This window comes from Dipodomys merriami, unplaced genomic scaffold (assembly GCF_024711535.1).
Source record: "Dipodomys merriami isolate MVZ:Mamm:240054 unplaced genomic scaffold, mDipMer1.0.p SCAF_48, whole genome shotgun sequence".
NCBI lineage: Eukaryota > Metazoa > Chordata > Mammalia > Rodentia > Heteromyidae > Dipodomys > Dipodomys merriami.
The window spans coordinates 11,519,030-11,537,223 of NW_027206046.1; the positions used below are offsets into that span (position 1 = coordinate 11,519,030).

The 18,194-nt window shown below is 41.1% G+C and overlaps 1 protein-coding gene and 1 non-coding gene across 5 annotated transcripts in view; one reads left to right on the plus strand and one right to left on the minus strand.

Moving 5' to 3' along the window:
• Dmxl2 (Dmx like 2) overlaps nucleotides 1-18,194 on the plus strand; it is a 112,165-nt gene that overhangs the window by 47,599 nt on the left and 46,372 nt on the right. For all 4 annotated transcript variants that reach the window (XM_069995408.1, XM_069995409.1, XM_069995411.1 and 1 more), the window contains exons 11-16: nucleotides 614-885; nucleotides 2,191-2,887; nucleotides 4,313-4,434; nucleotides 9,904-9,993; nucleotides 15,510-15,627; nucleotides 16,451-16,570. In XM_069995408.1, coding sequence (XP_069851509.1) covers nucleotides 614-885; nucleotides 2,191-2,887; nucleotides 4,313-4,434; nucleotides 9,904-9,993; nucleotides 15,510-15,627; nucleotides 16,451-16,570 — 1,419 coding nt within the window. The remainder of the gene's footprint in view (nucleotides 1-613; nucleotides 886-2,190; nucleotides 2,888-4,312; nucleotides 4,435-9,903; nucleotides 9,994-15,509; nucleotides 15,628-16,450; nucleotides 16,571-18,194) is intronic.
• Nucleotides 12,419-12,525, minus strand: LOC138809071 (U6 spliceosomal RNA). Its single transcript, XR_011366694.1, has one exon. It is a non-coding gene; the product is annotated as a U6 spliceosomal RNA (small nuclear RNA).

Here is an 18,194-nt window from a genome sequence, read left to right on the forward strand (position 1 = left end):
CACCAGCACCCGGCTTGTTGTTGTGTTTTTTTTTTTTTTTTTTTTTTTGTTATTGTGTTTGTTTTTGATGCCAGTTTGGGGCTTGAACTCAGGGCCTAGGCACTGTCCCTAAGCTTCTTTTGCTCAAGGCTAGCACTCTCCCACTTGAGCCACAGCACCACTTCTGGCTTTTTCTGCGTATATGGTACTGAACCCAGGGCTTCGTGCATGCTAGGCAAGCACTCTACCACTAAGCCACATTCCCTACCCCACTCTATGTTTTGTTGTAACACATTTTGTTTTGAGGGCAATTTTGGAGGCTGTATCATTTTTTTAGAATGTAGATTTTTCTAATTGTAATAAAAATGTAAGTGAAGTCTTGGCTTATCTAAAAGTAATAGTCTTTTTTTTTTTTTTTTGGTACTGGTACTGGTACTGAGATTTGGACTCAGGGTTACAAGATCTTCGGATTTTTCACTCAAGGGCAGCTCTACCACTGGACCCCACTTGAGGTTCCTAAATAATGTTCAATTTAGACAAGAAAATAGTTTTTATAAATTGGAAAGGGATTTATAGTTGGTAAAGGAATTTTATAGTATTATGTATATTCTGATAAACATGTTTTCTGATTCAGAATTATCCCTGGATAGAGAATCTGAGGCAGGTACAGGATCATCAGAACATGAAGATGGAGAAAGAGAAGGAAGTCCTAGAACCTATTCACAACCTAGCATCCCAATGCCACTGCCTACAGTCCTTCTTGACCGGAAGATTGAAATGCTGCTTTCAGAATGGAATAAGAATCCTGACATGCTTTTTACAATTCACCCTGTGGATGGTACATTTCTAGTGTGGCATGTAAAGTATTTGGATGAATATAATCCTGGAATATTCAGACAAGTCCAGGTATGGTTTCTTGATTGAACAATTACTATATTTCTTTACAAAACTTTGTAGACTTTAAAGATTTTCAGAGCTGGATGCCGGTGGCTCACACCTGTAATCCTAGCTACTCAGGAGGCTGAGATACTAACGATCTCCGTTCAAATCCAGCCTGGGCAGGAAAGTCCGTGAGACTCCTATGTCCAGTAAACCACCAGAAAACTGGAAGTGGTGCTGTAGCTCAAGTGGTAGAGTGCTCACCTTGAGCTCAATAGCTGAGGGCCAGCACTCAGGCTCAGAGTTCAGGCCCCATGACTGACCAAAAAAAAAAAAAAATTGTGTTCAGAATTTCAAAAAATTGTTTTTGAGAAGTCACTGACAAAGAATACTTTTGCTTTTAAAGATGACCAGTGGCTATATATTTGCAAATCTAGTTAGTTCAAAGAAATGAATTTTGGTTTTTGCTTTTTGGCTGGATTTTTTTTTTTTTTTTTTTGGTCATGGGGCTTGAACTCTGGGCCTGAGTTCTGTCCCTCAGCTCTTCAGCTCAAGGCTAGGGCTCTACCACTTGAGCCACAGGGCCATTTCCAGTTTTCTGGTGGTTTATTGGAGACAAGTTTCATAGATTTTCTTGCCTGGCTGGCTTTGAACCGAGATCCTCAGATCACAGCCTCCTGAGTAGCTAGGATTACAGGCCTGAGTCACCAGTGCCTGGCTTGGCTGAATTTTTGAGTGTATATATATTGATTTTTCTGACAATTGCTAGCTGTTTAAATAAAGATAAGGAACTACTCTGAAAAATGAAAATTAAAAAATGAGACGCCTGGGGCTGGGAAGGTGGCTCAGTGGTAGAGCGCTTGCCTTGCATGCCTGAGGCCCTGGGTTCGATTCCTCAGCACCACATAAGCAAAAAGAAAAAAGCCAGAAGTGGCGCTGTGGCTCAAGTGGCAGAGTGCTAGCCTTGAGCTGAAGAGCTGAGGGACAGCGCCCAGGCCCAGAGCTCAGGCCCCACGACGGGACCCAAAAAAAAAAAAAAAAAAGAGAGACGCCCTTTATCTTGTTTTATTTGCTAAATTAAGGCTTTATTGAAATTTACAGCCATGATTATGTTCTTTTTGATATGGAAGCAGTACATTTGAAACTTTCTTCTATCTTCTCTTAGGAAATGATTAGTGATACAATGTTTCATCAGTTTAAGAAAGGGATTAGACCATATAGAGGTTGCTAGGAAGCTGAGATTTGGCATTTTGAAAATAGAAATGTTTTTGAAGATTATTTTTGAGAAGAAAGCAAACCTCTTACATGGAGTCATATCTTTGTATTTTTTAGGTTTCTTTTTCTTCTCGGATTCCTGTTGCGTTTCCCTCTGGTGATGCCAGCTCTCTTAGTAAAAACATCATGATGTATGCCTGTATAAATGCTATGAAAGATTCTCACCACGCTCCATCACACCAAGAAATGATACCTGAAGACAGTCCTCATGGACCACAGCTGCACTCTAGATCACACAGTACAAATATGAACATTTTAGCTCCAACAGTCATGATGGTCTCTAAGCACATAGATGGATCTTTAAATCAGTGGGCAGTCACTTTTGCAGATAAGTCTGCCTTCACCACTGTTCTAACTGTATCCCACAAGTTTCGATACTGTGGCCATCGATTTCATCTCAATGACTTGGCATGTCATTCAGTTTTACCACTGTTACTGACATCCTCCCATCATAATGCTTTGTTGACTCCTGAATCAGATTGTCAGTGGGACTCAGATAGTAATTTAAATAGGATAATAGATCCTGTGAAACACACAAAAGGTTTGTCTAAACAACCTATTAGAAATGCCGCAACCCGAACGTTTCATGACCCAAATGCCATCTACAGTGAACTTATTCTGTGGCGTGTAGACCCAATAGGACCTCTGTCGTACACTGGAGGAGTGTCGGAATTGGCTAGAATTAACTCTTTACATACCTCAGCTTTCTCTAATGTGGCGTGGCTTCCAACGCTTATTCCCAGTTATTGCCTTGGTAAGTGTTTATTTTTTAGTTGCAAAATTAAGCATTGAAACTATTATTTCTTATATACAGCATGATTTATATTTGCCTTTATTACTGAGTGTTCAAATGTCAATGTCAGACTTAGAATTTGCATTTTTTGGGATTTTTTTTTTTCTTTTTGGCTAGTCATGGGACCTGAACTATGGGCCTGGGTGCTGTCCCTCACCTTGTCACCTCAAGGCTAGTGCTCTACCACTTGAGCCATAGCACCACTTCTGCCTGAGGAATCGAACCCAGGGCCTCATGCATGCAAGGCAAGCACTCTAACCACTGAGCTACCTTGCCAGCCCTAGAATTTACATTTTTAACTGAATTTTTGGCTTCATAATTTTATATCCATCAATTGTATCTATTAGGATTTAGGTATAGTTATGCCTAAAAAGAAAAGTATGAAGCTGGGTGCCAGTGGCTATCCTAGCTACTCGGAAGGAAGGTTGAGATCTGACGATCCACAGTTCAAAGGCAGCCTGGGCAGGAAAGTCAATGGGACTTTTTTTTTTTTTTGTCAGTCGTGAGGCCTGAACTCTGGGCCTGGCTGCTATACCTCAGCATTTCAGCTTAAGGCTAGTTTAGTGCTCTACTACTTGAGCCACAGCACACTTCTGGCTTTTTCTGCTTACATGGTGCTGAAAAATCAAACCCAGGGCCTCATGCATGCAAGGGAAGCACTCTACCACTGAGCCACCTTCCCAGCCCTGAGACTCTTATCTCCAATAAACCACCAGAAAACTGGAAGTGGTGTTGTGGCTTAAGTGGTAGAGTACTGGCCTTGAACTGAAGAGCTCAAGGACAGTGCCTAGGCCCAGAGTTCAAGCCCCATGACCGACAAAAAAGAAAAGTGTAGCCAGGCACTGGTGGCTCATGCCTGTAATCCTAGCTACTCAGGAGGCTGAGATCTGAAGATCGTGGTTCAAAGCCAGCCCGGGCAGGAGAGACTGTGAGACTCCATCTCCAATAAACCACCAGAAAACCGGAAGTGACGCTGTAGCTCAAGTGGTAGAGGGCTCGCCTTGAGCTGAAGAGCTGAGGGACAGCGCCCAGGCCCAGAGTTCAAGCCCCATGGCCGACCAAAAAAAGAAAAAAAGAAAAATGTGAATATTGGTTTCTTTTTTTGGGGGGAGGGGGTCCGGTCGTGGGGCCTGAACTCTGGGCCTGGGCGCTGTCCCTCAGCTCTTCAGCTCAAGGCTAGCGCTCTACCACTTGAGCCACAGCGCCACTTCCGGCTTTTTTCTTTTTGCTTATGTGGTGTTGAGGAATCGAACCCAGGGTCTCATGCATGCCAGGCAAGCTCTCTACTACCGAGCCACCTTCCCAGCCAAATATTGGTTTCTTATACTTCAGCTAGTATAAAACAAGCTATCGATTATAACCAGAATCTTTCTTTTCCTTCGTCAGGCACATACTGCAATTCAGCAAGTGCTTGCTTTGTTGCATCTGATGGCAAAAATCTGAGACTTTATCAAGCTGTAGTAGATGCAAGAAAATTATTAGATGAACTGTCAGATCCAGAAGCTTCTGTAAGTACTTTTTTTTTCTTTATTAGTATATCTATACTGATAAGGACTTCCCATTTTACTTTGGGGCTTTTGTTAGTGGTATTCAGGGAATGTTAAGAGTGACAATATGTTCTTGGCTGAAGATGACAAACTTGTCAATTCTTTTGTACTGTTTCTGTGGCTGTAACTCAGGGCCTGGGTGTTGTTTCTTAGCTTTTGTGCTCAAGGCTCACACTCTACCATTTGAGCCACAGCTCTGCTCCAGCCCTTTGGGGGTGGTTAATTGGATTTAAGAGTCTCCATGGAATTTCCTGCCCAGGCTGGCTTTGAACCATGATTCTCAGATCCTTCTGAGTAGTGTGAACCACCAGTGCCCAGCATTTTTTTGAAATGCATATTCCAAGATAGCTAAATTAACATTCTAGTGTACACACTATATAGTAATACATGTACAAATGAAGGAACAAGTGTGATGTTTTTTCTCTAAACTATTATTTATTCTTGACATTTTTGAAACTCCTGGTTCCTTCTGCTTCTAAGGCATCTTTACCAAACTCTGTATTTTTACTGGAAAATTTGAACTTCTCTAATCTTGACTTACCTTTGGAAAATAAATCCTGTGGTTAGGCCAGACGTACAGCTCATGCTTATAATTGTAGGTACTTGGGAAGCAGAGATCATGAAAATCATAGTTCAAGGCCAACCTGAGCAAAAAGTTCATGAGATTTCATCTTCACCAATAAAAGCTAAATATGGCTATCATCTCAGCTACACAGGAAGTGTAAAGGGGTAGTTCATCCAGTCCTGCTTAGGCATAAATGCAAGGCTATTCAAAACATTAAGTGCTGCTGGTGGTATTAAAGTGGTAGACCATCTGCTTAGTAAGTGGAAGACCCTGGGTTCAGCCCCAGAAAAAACATTTCCTGTAGTTCGAATATGTTATCAGTAGTAGTAGTAGTAGCTTATTCTTGTTGCTGAAACACTCAGTAGTTAATATGTAGATTTGAACTGAATTTTTCATTTACCCAAGAAAACACATCTCTTTATAAAACAACTATTTAAATGAAGATGTTTCCAATATTGGACACCTAATAATGTTCTGGTATATCTATGTACCTCTTCTGTAAGTTTTAGTGTCTGCCTTTAAGAAGCTTTAAATTTAGCTGAAAAGAGAAAATTGTAATTCAATGTTAACTAATCATTTAAGATAGAAGAAATATCTAGAGGTGTTATGTAATAATTGCCAAAGTATGGCCCTCAATGTGTTTCCTAATTTAGAGATGTGACAGATCAGATTAGAGCAGGAATATTAATCAATGCCTGCCCCAACTACTATATTTATAAATAAAGACAACATTTTATTTTGTTCTTGATGACTAGGTAAGATTTAGCCTGTGTTACTTGGTTTCCAAGTGTTTAGAAACTCTCTTGTCATTGATGCCCAATTAGAATCCATTGTGGTAGGAGAGCACAGTATGTGACCTCTCAGTCCCTTAAACTTCGTTGAGGCTTGTATTATTACTCAAGACAGTTTGTTTTAGGGTGTGTTCCATAAGTGCTTGACATGCTTGACGTGAATTATGCTGTTCTTGGCTAGAGCACTCTGTACATGTCAGATAGACCCTATCAGTTCATCCTGTGTTGTTGACCTCTTAGATATCTTTACTGGTTTTTCTGTTGAATTGTTCTGTCAGATATCAAGAGGGGTGTAGATGTCTTATTTTTTCCTCAGTTCTAAAAGTTTTTTCCTCATGTATTTTACAAAAACTCATGTTTTTGCTGCACATACATGTTGCCTGAAATCGAGACGTCAAGCCATCTTGACAACATTTCTAGTCTGAAATCAATATGTAGTCCAGACTGTCCTCATTCTCCATCTCAGCTTCCTGAGTGCTTGGATTATAGGCATGCAGGTCTGTGCTCAGCTCTCTCGTCTCCTTATTAGGACAACCGTTATTTAATTTAGCATTCATTGTAATCTACTATGATTTTATCATTAATTTTATCTGCAGAGGCTCTTTTTTCAAATAGAGTTAGATTCTGGGATTCAGGATGGATTCTGGAGGAACACTAATTAGACTTGCCACACGAGTCATCTTTTTGTCTCAGTTACATTTGTTGCATAGTTAGGAGTCCAGTGCAGAAGGAATTCTGAAACAGAGCCCTATGCTATAAGGGATTTTGCCTTTATGCTGGGGATTTTGCCATTCTAAAACACAGTGTACAGAGTGTGGTATCCTCAATCTTACTAAAGATGATATGACCATGTTCTGTCAACTTTTCATTATTGCTGCTCATCTTTTTTGTGTTTTTGTGTTAGAGCAGCACTTCTCCTAGTTACTTCCCTCCTAATTGTGAGTCAGTGTAGCAAGTTGTCACATGCTTTCCTACTCCTTAAAATAGGGTTTTAGTAGCTGTTAAGTAAAAGCCAGCTTGTTTTCATAGTAGACATTGCAAATATTTGAATTTTCATTATAGGTAAGAGGATCACAGACTGAGGCTAGCCCCTGCCCCTGTGTCTCTTTGCTACTGTTGGTGTAACAAATTACCAGACTTGGTGATTCACACAAGTTTGTCATCTTAAAATTTTATTATTTGTTATAATAAGTTATTATTTATTATCTAAGATCAAAGTGTTGGTAGGGCTTTGTTCCTCTGGAGGCTCCTGAGAGAATCCTTTTCCTTTGCCTGTTTCTGGAGGCCATCTGTGTTTCTTGCCTCCTAGCCTCTCTCCTTTGTTAATAGTAGGAACAAAGTATTTTCAAGTTTCTCTCTTGCCTCTGTGTTTACTGTCACATCTCTTTCTTTGAATTTGACTCCACTGTTTCCACATAAGCAACTTTATGATTATATTGGGTCCACTGGAATAATCTGGAATTATCTCCTCACCTCAAGATTCTGAATTCATTGACATATACAGAACTCTTAGATTGGAGCTAAGGGAACATTTTGGCAGGTCAAATCTTTAGGCACATTATCCTGACTACCACAGTAGAATACTTCTACACTTTTTTTTTTTAATTGTGAGAATACCATACAGAGGGGTTACAATTACATGAGCAAGGTAATGAGTGCATTTCTTTTTTTTTTTTTTTTTTTTGGGTTCGGTCGTGGGGCCCGAACTCTGGGCCTGGGCGCTGTCCCTCAGCTCTTCAGCTCAAGGCTAACGCTCTACCACTTGAGCCACAGCGCCACTTCCAGCTTTTTTCTTTTTGCTTATGTGGTGCTGAGGAATCGAACCTAGGGCCTCATGCATGCAAGGCAAGTGCTCTACCACTGAGCCACTTTCCCAGCCCCAATGAGTGCATTTCTTATCAAGCCTTGTTGCCTCCTTTGTTTCCCATTACCATCCCTTCCCATCTCCCTCCCCATCCCTCCTACCCTCCTCTCCCCCCCCCCCCACTACTTCCACACTTAGAGTGGAGATATAAGAAATTAATAGGTGACCATGGTAGCTGACAGCTATAATCTCAGCTACTTGGGAAGGGGACATAGGACGTTAAGACCACTCTGGATGAAGTTAGTTAAGTCCCTGCCTCAAAAATATAAACCAGGAGTGGTGGCACAGTCCTAGAATGTAGCATATGACCCTACCTGAAAAATAAATGAAAGTCAAAAGGGCCGAAGGCCTGCTTCAAGAGTTTGATCCCTGCCTAGTGAACTTGAGGCCTGAGCTCAAACTCTAGGCCTAGCAAAACACTAACCTATATTTACATTTTTAATATTTTTTCAATTTAGATTTTTTTTCATAATTTTGAATTTCTAAAAAATACTGCTCTAACCTGTTATTTACCTTTTTTTTTGGTGTGTGTATATGTGTGTGTTCCTGAAATTTTGTGCCCAAAATGAATATTCCATGCACTTCACCCTAATTGTGGTGTTAGCCAAAGTGCTTGGTAAAGCCACTAATTATATATATGATGCTAGCCCAGAGTTGAGAATTGTGGGCAGGCCAGGTAATCATATTACAGATGTAGCTGGAATTTGTATTGATTCCTATGAGTGTATCTTAGTCTTGTCTTCATATTGGAAACACCTGAGAAACTTTATACATTTCTTGTGATCTAATTGTACCCTAGACTAGTAAAGCAATTTAAATGTGACCCAAGCATGAGTTTAATCTGTCTGAGTGGATCAGTGTGCAGTTGAAATTGAGAATCAGTGGTCTATAGCAATACTTAAAATTTCATATACACATGAATGTGGAGATCATGTTGAATTATGGGTGTATTACTTCAAGGCCTTAGTATATTTTTAGAAAGCTTCCTGTTGCTATTGGAATGTTCCATTTTTGGCAGAATTGTGGTCAGGCCAGGCGATATATTGCATATTATAGCTAGGATTTGTGTATTAAGTATCCATTGATAAGTACTTTGCTGTATGTTATGGAAATCTTAACATTTTAGCTTCACAAACTATAGGCCGTGGTTGAATCCAGATTTCAGTGAATGAGCTCAGTAGACTGTCAGCACTTTAAATCCTGAATTTTGGGCAAATGAAATATAGTCATAGATTTAGCTTTACCCAGCCACTTCCTTTCCTGATCTTTAATAACTTAAGAATCTGCTCCCATAGTAGTCTCTGGTATACTGCTTGTACAAGTTGGAGAAATTCTGCAATTCCTGTGTACCTGCTATTTCCTCTTAGAGCTGACCTAAGGCTAACTGGGAGTTAAGCCCTGTTATGTCCTGGAGGTATTAATAAATAGTAGAGCCTCATGCTGAGGGGAAATCTTTGAGCAATTTACTTTAGGAGAACTCATGGAAAAGTTTTTATATAAGAGCTGTTGGGAAGGTGGCAGAGGGAGGACTGCTTTTCTTTTTTAGCAGAAACTTCTGGGGACTTAAGGAATCCAAAGTTTGGCTTCATGTATGAGTTTAAACAAGAGAATTCCATCTCTTAGAATGACCACTGCATTCAGACTGGCTCAGTTGTACTTTCCCCTTGGCACACTGCACAGCTGCACATCATGTACTTAGGCATTGGACCTGGTGGGCTAGATCCTCAGCCTTGTCTATCCTGGGCTTTAACCTGTAAAAATGAAATGTTCAAACAATTAGATGTTTTGAAACTGCAGTATTTATGTAAACATAGTCAATTTTTCTAATGTCTTAATTAACTTTAAGAATGAAAGTTGAGCTTTTTTTGTTGTTGTTAGTCATGAGGCTTAAACTCAGGGCTGAGTGCTGTCACTGAGCTCAAGGCTAGCACTCAACCACTTTGAGCTACAGCTCCACTTACGATTTTCTGGTGGTTAACTGGAGACAGGAGTCTCATGGACTTTCCTGCCCAGGATGGCTTTGAATTGCAATCCTCAGATCTCAGCCTCCTGAATAGTTAGGATTATAGATGTGAGCCACCAGCACCCAGTAAACTATTTCTTTTGAATGTATTGCCATTGTCAGCCCAGAATATTTAGGGAACTTTTAATGTCTTCGATGATATATTAAATTGATAACAGACTCATAAATTTATTTTTTTTATTTGCAGAAACTTATTGGAGAAGTGTTTAATATCGTGAGTCAACAGTCTACTGCTCGACCTGGCTGCATTATTGAACTTGATGCTATAACTGACCAAGTAAAAACATGCTTTTGAGTTGATATTAATATACTCTATCCCAAAATGTTTTATGTGCATGATATATTTCAGTCTCAGAATAATTCTAGCTTGATACTAAATACTTCTGTTGATTCTCATAGTGAAAATCTAGTGATTTAAGATTATTCTTGGTCCAATAGTATCTGTATCTTTCCTCTTTAAAGAAACTGATTCAGTCAAGTACACTGTGACCCTGGTCTTGAAATGGAGAGGGAGAATATAGTGCAGTTGTTTGGAGACTGGAGCTGAAGTTTCTCCTTTTATGTTACTGTTTCATCTTAATTACCTCAATGGTAGTTGCTTGTGTAGGCCTTCGTGGTTTTTTGGGGTAGTTAATTGAACATCAGAGTTTCACAGATTTTCCTGCCCTGGCTGGCTTTGAACTATAATCCTCAGATCTCATCTTCTTAAAAAGGTAGGATTACAGGCATGAGTCACCAGTGCTAGGCCTGTGTGGGTATTTTTATGAGGTCCATTACAATGCAGGTGAGATAACACATTTACTTCCTAATCACATTGTTTCATGTAGTCTGAATTCCTTCCTAGCTAATACCTAGGAAAGAAAGAGATTCCTTCTCTCTGTAGAGACTTTATAAAACCCATTTAGCTCTCATGGATATTAGTTGATTCATAATCATGTCTAAGAACCACAGGATAGATCTAACATAATTTAAATATTAAAAAAAAGATTAATTTGGGGAAGTAAAACTTTTTTAAGTAATGAGCAAAGTACTATTTAAAAGAAAGTACAGAGTTATGTAATATATTTTCCATAGTGTCACACACACTGTGTTGAGGAAATGTAATCATTTCCACTAATGTAGAAAAATTACAACATTGAGAAAAATGTAATGAATTCCAGTAAGGTAGAAAAATTGCAACATCAGATCTTGTTAACTAAAGTAGAGCTGTCAGTCTTAAATTACTAATGCCTCCTAGGAAGGCCTTCATTTTTTTTTTTTGCTGGTCCTGGGGCTTGAATTTGGCCTGAGTTCTCTGTCCCTGAGCTTCTTATGCACAGTGCTGGCACTCTACCACTTGAGCCATAGCACCACTTCTGGCTTTTTTCCCCTCCCCTCCCCTCCCCTCCCCTCCCCTCCCCTCCCTTTCCCTCCCCTCCCCTTCTCCTCCCCTCCCCTCCCCTCCCCTTCTCCTCCCCTCCCCTCCCCTCCCCTTCTCCTCCCCTCCCCTCCCCTCCCCTTCTCCTCCCCTCCCCTCCCTCCCTCCCTCCCTCCCTCTTTTCTTTTCTTTTTTTGCTAGTCCTGGGGCTTGAACTCAGGGCCTGGGCACTGTCCCTGAGCCACTCTGTGCTCAAGGCTAGTCTCTACCACTTGAGCCACAGTGCTACTTCTGGCTTTTTCTGCTTATGTAGTACTGAGGAATTGAACCTAGCATGTTAGGCAAACACTCTACCACTAAACCACATTCCCAGCCCCACTTCTGGCTTTTTCTTAATAAGTTTATTGAAGATAAGAGTCTTGGGTTGGGAAGTTGGCTCAGTGGTAGAGTACTTGCCTCGCATGCATGAGGCCCTGGGTTTGATTCCTCAGCACCACATAAACAGAAAAAAGCCAGAAATGGTGCTGTGGCTCAAGTGGTAGAGTGCTAGCTTTGAGCTGAAGAGCTGAGGGACAGCGCCCAGGCCCAGCATTCAGGCCCCACAACTGACGCCCCCCCCCCCGACCCCCGCCAAAAAAAAGTATGAAGGTAAGAGTCTTTCCTAGCTACTCAGGAGGCTGAGATCAAAGCCAGCCATGCAGGAAAGTCCAAGAGACTCTTATCTCTAGTAAATCAGAAGTGGTGCTGTGGCTCAAGTGATAGAGCATTCATTCTTCTTGAGCTGAAGAGCTCAGGGACAACCCAGGCCCAGAATTCAAGACCCATGACTGCCAAAAAAAAAAAAAAATCTTCATACACATTCTTGCCTGGGCTGGCTCTGAACCTCAATCCTCACTTAGATCTCAGCCTCCTTAGTAGCTAGGATTACAGGTGTGAGCTACTTGTTCCTGGCTAAGGCCTTCATTTCACCCAGAAGCTCCATGCTTTTGCTTTAATTTCTGGAAGAGGAGTAGATTGGGCTCTTAGATACCTTAAATTTTAGTGGGGTAGATATTAAATTTATCCTTCACTCATCTGCACCTTTCTTTTTTTTTTAAAATTTTATTTTATTTTATTTGAGAACATACTGTACAGAGGGGCTACAATTACATGGGCCGGATAATGCATACATTTCTTACCAAGCATTGCAGCCTCCTCCTTTGTTTACCCTTCACCTCCCTTCCCAGCCTCCCCCCTCCCCCCACCCAATTATACCCCCCCTCCCCCCCCACACCGACATTGTAAAGTTGGTTTTGACATGACATTTTGTACTTCTCATTGTTGCAACAGGTCCACCTGAATCCTTAAAAATATGGAACGCTTCACGAATTTGCGTGTCATCCTTGCGCAGGGGCCATGCTAATCTTCTCTGTATCGTTCCAATTTTAGTATATGTGCTGCCGAAGCGAACACTCATCTGCACCTTTCATACGGATATTATTATAGCTCACTGTCAGCCCAATATTCTTTGTTTTTTCCTTTTTTGTTTTTTGGTTAGTCATGGATCTTGCACTTAGGGCTTGGACACTACCCCTGAGCTTCTTTTTTTTGGTTGGTTGTGGGGCTTGAACTCTGGGCCTGAATGCTGTCCCTCAGTTCTTCAGCTTGAGCCACAACACCACTTCCGATTTTCTGGTAGTTTATTGGAGATAAGAGTCTCATGGACTTTTCTGCCCAGGCTGGCTTTGAACCATGATCCTCAGATCTCAGCTTCCTGAGTAGCCAGGATTACAGAAGTGAGCCATTGGTGCCCAGCTCCCTGAGCTTCTTTGAGCCACAGTGTCACTTCTGGCTTTTTCTGTTGATGTGGTACTGAGAAATTGAACCTAGGGCTTCAGGCATGCTAGGCAAGCACTCAAACACTAAGCCACATTCCCAGTCCCCTAGTCCTGCAGCATTCTTTCATTTCACATTTTCTTTTTTTTGGGGGGGTGGGTCCGGTTGTGGGGCCTGAACTCTGGGCCTGGACGCTGTCCCTCAGCTCTTCAGCTCAGGGCTAGCGCTCTACCACTTGAGCCGCAGCACCACTCCGGCTTTTTTCTTTTTGCTTATGTGGTGCTGAGAATCAAACCCAGGGCCTCATGCATGCAAGGCAAGCGCTCTACCACTGAGCCATCTTCCTAGCCCCTCATTTCACATTTTCTCCAGATTTTTCTCATGTCTTCATGGCTGTCTTTAATACAAGGACTGTAAACCACAAGCATTGATAAATGACAGGCTTTATAAATGACAGTCTAAAACTCATCATAGATTTGTTCCTATAATGTTCTCTGATTTTTTTTCTTCTTTTTGAGGAGGTGTGTGGAGGGAAGTTGTAAGGCAGGCAGGTTCTTGCTATGTACCCCAGACTTGTTTGGAACTCAAGATCTTCGAAGCTTCCCCACTCTCTCAAGTGCTGAATTATAGGTGTGCACTACCATGCCTGTGTTCTCTGCTTTCTGTATTCATAAAGATGTTACCTTAACCCTTTCATTTGTTCTTTTTCTCTTGAAGAGGTGACCTTCTTTACTATGAATGTCTCTCCCTGGACAGACATTAAAATTACCCTCTAACTTTCATAAAAATTCAGTGGCTTAACCTAATATTTTAGTCCTTTTAGTTCCTTCTAAGGAAGGATCTGGCTCTCCTATATTCTCTTAAGATTATAGACTATTCACTCAGTACCAAGATAATTATAGCTGTTTCCTTTTCTTAAAATTCTATGTGGCAGTCATCTAACTGTTGACATACTTGCATAATAAACTTACATTTGGATCTAGAGTTTTTCTTGAATTTTAATTCTCACTTATAGTTCTAAACAACCATTTATGGTTATCTTTCCTTTTCTCTGTGTGGTCTCAAAACATGATCATATAGCATAGCCACTAACAGTGATGTCTCATGCTTCCTTCTAGAGAGCTGCCTTATTTACATGTACATTTATTTCTCCAGAATATGTCATATTAGTGGCGTAATAGAATCCCTCATAATTACTGCTACATTTGGTCTAGTAGGTGGATTTCGAGTGGGTATTTCTCAGGCTTTAATTTTTTTTGGTGTCCTCAAGTGGAATTGCAAAAGTTACTTGTTCTGTATTAGCCCAGTGAGCCTTATGTTGCTAGCATAGCCTTTGCCAGCCAGTCATAAGATGTGTTACTTTTGGGCTGAAAGTTAGAGGATCACTACTAACTATAGTTTTTGTGGCAGGGGGAGGTGGACAGGGTTGGTGGTCTTGGGTTAGTCAGGTCTTGTAGTTACTGGGCCAGCATTCTCCTACCATAAGGTCTCAATTTATGTTCGGGGCAGCCTGGATTTATCCTCTTATTTGTGCTTCCTCATGAAGCTAGGATGACAGATGTGTTGCTGTCTAGTCATTGGTTGATACAGAGTTTCTTGAACTTTTTTGCTCAGGCAGATCTCGAACTCTGATCTTCTGATTTCTGCCTCCCAAGTAGCTAGGATTACAAGCCTTGGCAATGCTCTGCCTTGTCTGTCTGGTTTTCTTCCTCTCCTCCTCATCTTCCCCTCTATCTCTCCCCCTCCTCGTCTCTTCTTCCTCTCTTCTTCTCCCCTCTCTCTTCCCCTCCTCTCCCCTCCCCTCTCCTTTCCTTTCTCCTCCCCCTTCTCCTCCCTTCCTTCCTCCATTCCCCCCTCTTTTTTAGGGGTGGAGGAAGTGTTGGTATTATTTATGTTTGTTTTGTTTTTTTCTATCTTTTAAAGAAGTAAACCTGATTATCTGTTTGTATTAGAGCTCTTCTGCTCTTGGCTTTGATAACATTGAAGTAATTTTTTTTCTGAAATAGTTTTAATTTTCCTGCTGCTTTTTCTTTTCTAGTTGTAGATTAATATAAAATTGTTAGATTTTGCTGGGTGCTGGTGGCTCATGCCTTAATCCTAGTTACTTAGGAGGATGAGATAGATCTGAGGATTGCAGTTGGAAGCCAGCTATGGCAGGAAAGTCATGAGACTTCTTTTTTTTGCCAGTCCTAGGACTTGAACTCAGGGCCTGGGCACTGTCCCTGAACTTCTTTTTGCTCAAGACTAGCACTCTACCACTTGAGCCACAGCACCACTTCCAGCTTTTTCTGTTTATGTGGTACTGAGGAATCAAACCCAGGGCTTCATACATGCTAGGCAAGCACTTTATCACTGAGCCATATTCCTAGCCTCCATGAGACTCTTAACCTCCATATTAACCAGCAAAAGACTAGAAGTGGAGCTGTGGCTCACGTGGTAGAGTGCTAGCCTTGAGCAAAAGAAGTTCAGGGACAGCATCCAGGGCCTGAGTTCAAGCCCCAGGACTGGCACCAAAAAGAAATTTGTTAGATTTGTTTTTTTTTCTGTGCCAGTATTGAGGAGATGATAGGTGGGAAATAGGGAATTTTTAAAGATGCAAACAATTTTTTTCGTATTTATAGTGTGGCGCAAATACACAGTTGCTTCATGTGTTTCAAGAAGACTTCATTATAGGATATAAACCACATAAGGAAGATCTGGAGAAAAAGGAAACAGAAGTATTTTTTCAGCCATCACAAGGTATGTTTTAAAATGAGTCTGAGTTTGCTTATGTTAATCTTTTTTTTTTTTTTGGTCGGTCGTGGGGCTTGAACTCTTTGGGGTTGGGCACTGTCCCTGTGTTCTTCAGCTCAAGGCGAGTGCTCTACCGCTTGACCCACAGAGCCACTTCTGGTTTTCTGGTGGTTTATTGGAGATAAGAGTCTCATGGACTTTGTTGCCCGGGCTGGCTTTGAACCATGATCCTCAGATCTCAGCCTCCTGAATAGCTAGGATTATAGGCATGAGCCACCAGCCCCCGGCTGCTTATTTGAATCTTTAAAACATATGTCTAAGCACTCATTGAGTAGGAATTGTCCAAAGTCATGTTCTCATCACTCTTGGTAGGTACTCAGTTAATTGTCAGATGAAGATGAAGAAGGCATGTGGATGAAAACTACCATTTAAAAGACAGTTCACTGGCATCAGACTTTTTCCCAGAAACCATATTTAGAAAACTTTGTTTTGAAAAGTAACTATGCATTGCTATCATTATTTTGATTGGCACTGAGATCCCTATGTTATCTTAAGGAAACTAGTTAATTTGGCAGAGGTTTTGAAAATTTTCTTGTCAGTTGTCCCAGACCAATGATAAGCTAAGAAGTAAGATGTTAACTTGTGGTGATAGAGAATTAAAGGTTTTTCTCACAGTTTTCCCCTTGGAAGTGTAGTGTTTTTTTTTTTTTTTCTTACACAGTATTCCCTTCCCAACTGTGAGGCATATTAATGGGCATATTTAGTGTTTAAAATGTTTTTTTTTCCTAGTCCAATAGTAACACAATTATCCTTTCCTTCTGAACAATAGGATATCGACCACCACCATTTTCAGAAAAGTTCTTTCTAGTAGTAATTGAAAAGGACAGGAACAATTACTCTATTCTCCATATGTGGCACCTTCATCTTAAATCTGTGCAAGCATGTTTAGGTAAGTAATTATATAATTTTATGCAAAAATAAGAAATAATTTTTTTTTTTTTAATTTTTTTTTGGTCCGGTAGTGGGGCCTGATCTCTGGGCCTGGGCGCTATCCCTCAGCTCTTCAGCTCAAGGCTAGCCCTCTACCACTTGAGCCACAGCACCACTTCCGGTATTTTTCTTTTTGCTTATGTGGTGCTGAGGAATTGAACCCAGGGCCTTAGGCATGCAAGGCAAGCGCTCTGCCACTGAGCCACCTTCCCAGCCCAATAAATTTATTTTTATAGCATGTGCTTTTTTTTGATTCTTTTTCCTTAAATTAAATTTGATTGTAAGATGATGTACAGAGGGGTTATAGTTACATAAGTAAGATAACCAGTATAGGGCTGGGAAGTTGGCTCAGTGGTAGAGTGTTTGCCTTATATGCCTGAGGCCCTGAGTTCGATTCCTCAGCACCACATAAGCAAAAAGAAAAAAGCTGGAAGTGGCGCTGTGACTCAAGTGGTAGAGCGCTAGCCTTGAGCTGAAGAGCTGAGGGACAGCGCCCAGGCCCAGAGTTCAGGCACCATGACCGGACCCAAAAAAAAAAAAAAAGATAACCAGTATACTTCCTGTCGAACAATGTTACCCACTCCCTTGTTTTGTCCTACTTTCCCTCCCCCAAGTTGTAAAGTTCATTTCCAACATAGTGTCTTGTGGGTATCACTGTTGCATTGGTTTGCCCTTTGTCCTTTGTTTCACAAATAAAGTTATGATGAACTATAAATTGAATTGCTTAATTGAAATATGCCTCTGTCAAACCATTATTTCTAGATAATGAGATTTGTGTATTCTTACCTTTAAAATGTATATTTTATTTATTTAATTCATTTATTTATTTTTGTTGGTCGTGGGGCCTGAATTCTGGGCTTGGGCGCTCTCCCTGAGCTCTTAAGCTCAAGGCTAGCACTCTACCACTTGAGCCACCTTCCCAGCTCCTATTTTTATTTTTTCTATGCCAATTCAGGGGATTGAATTCAGGGTCGGGTCACTGCCCCAGAGGTTTTATGCTCAGGACTAGTTCTGTACTGGCTGGCTGTTTATTTATTTTTGGTGCTGGTACTGGACTTGAGCTCCGGGCCTGGCTGCAGTTCTTGAGTTTTTTTTGCTCAAGACTAATGCTCTATCACTTGAACCACAGCTTCACTTTTGGCTTTTTGGGTGCTTAATTGGAGATAAGAGTCTCATGGATTTTCCTGTCCATAATCCTCAGTTCTCAGCTTAGAGTAGTTAGGATTACAGGCGTGAGCCATCTGCGCCTGCAGACTTCTCCTCCCCCACTTTTTTTTTCCCTAATGGTAAATTATATTATTAGGCCTTCTTTTTTTTTTTTTTTTTTTTTTTTTTTGGGTCCGGTCGTGGGGCCTGGGCCTGGGGGCTGTCCTTCAGCTCTTCAGCTCAAGGCTAGCACTCTACCACTTGAGCCACAGCGCCACTTCCGGCTTTTTTCTTTTTGCTTATGTGGTGCTGAGGAATTGAACCCAGGGCCTCAGGCATGCAAGGCAAGCGCTCTACCACTGAGCCACCTTCCCAGCCCCTATTAGGCCTTATTTCATATGTTTACTTATCATTTATTTATCTTCTTTGGTGAGGAG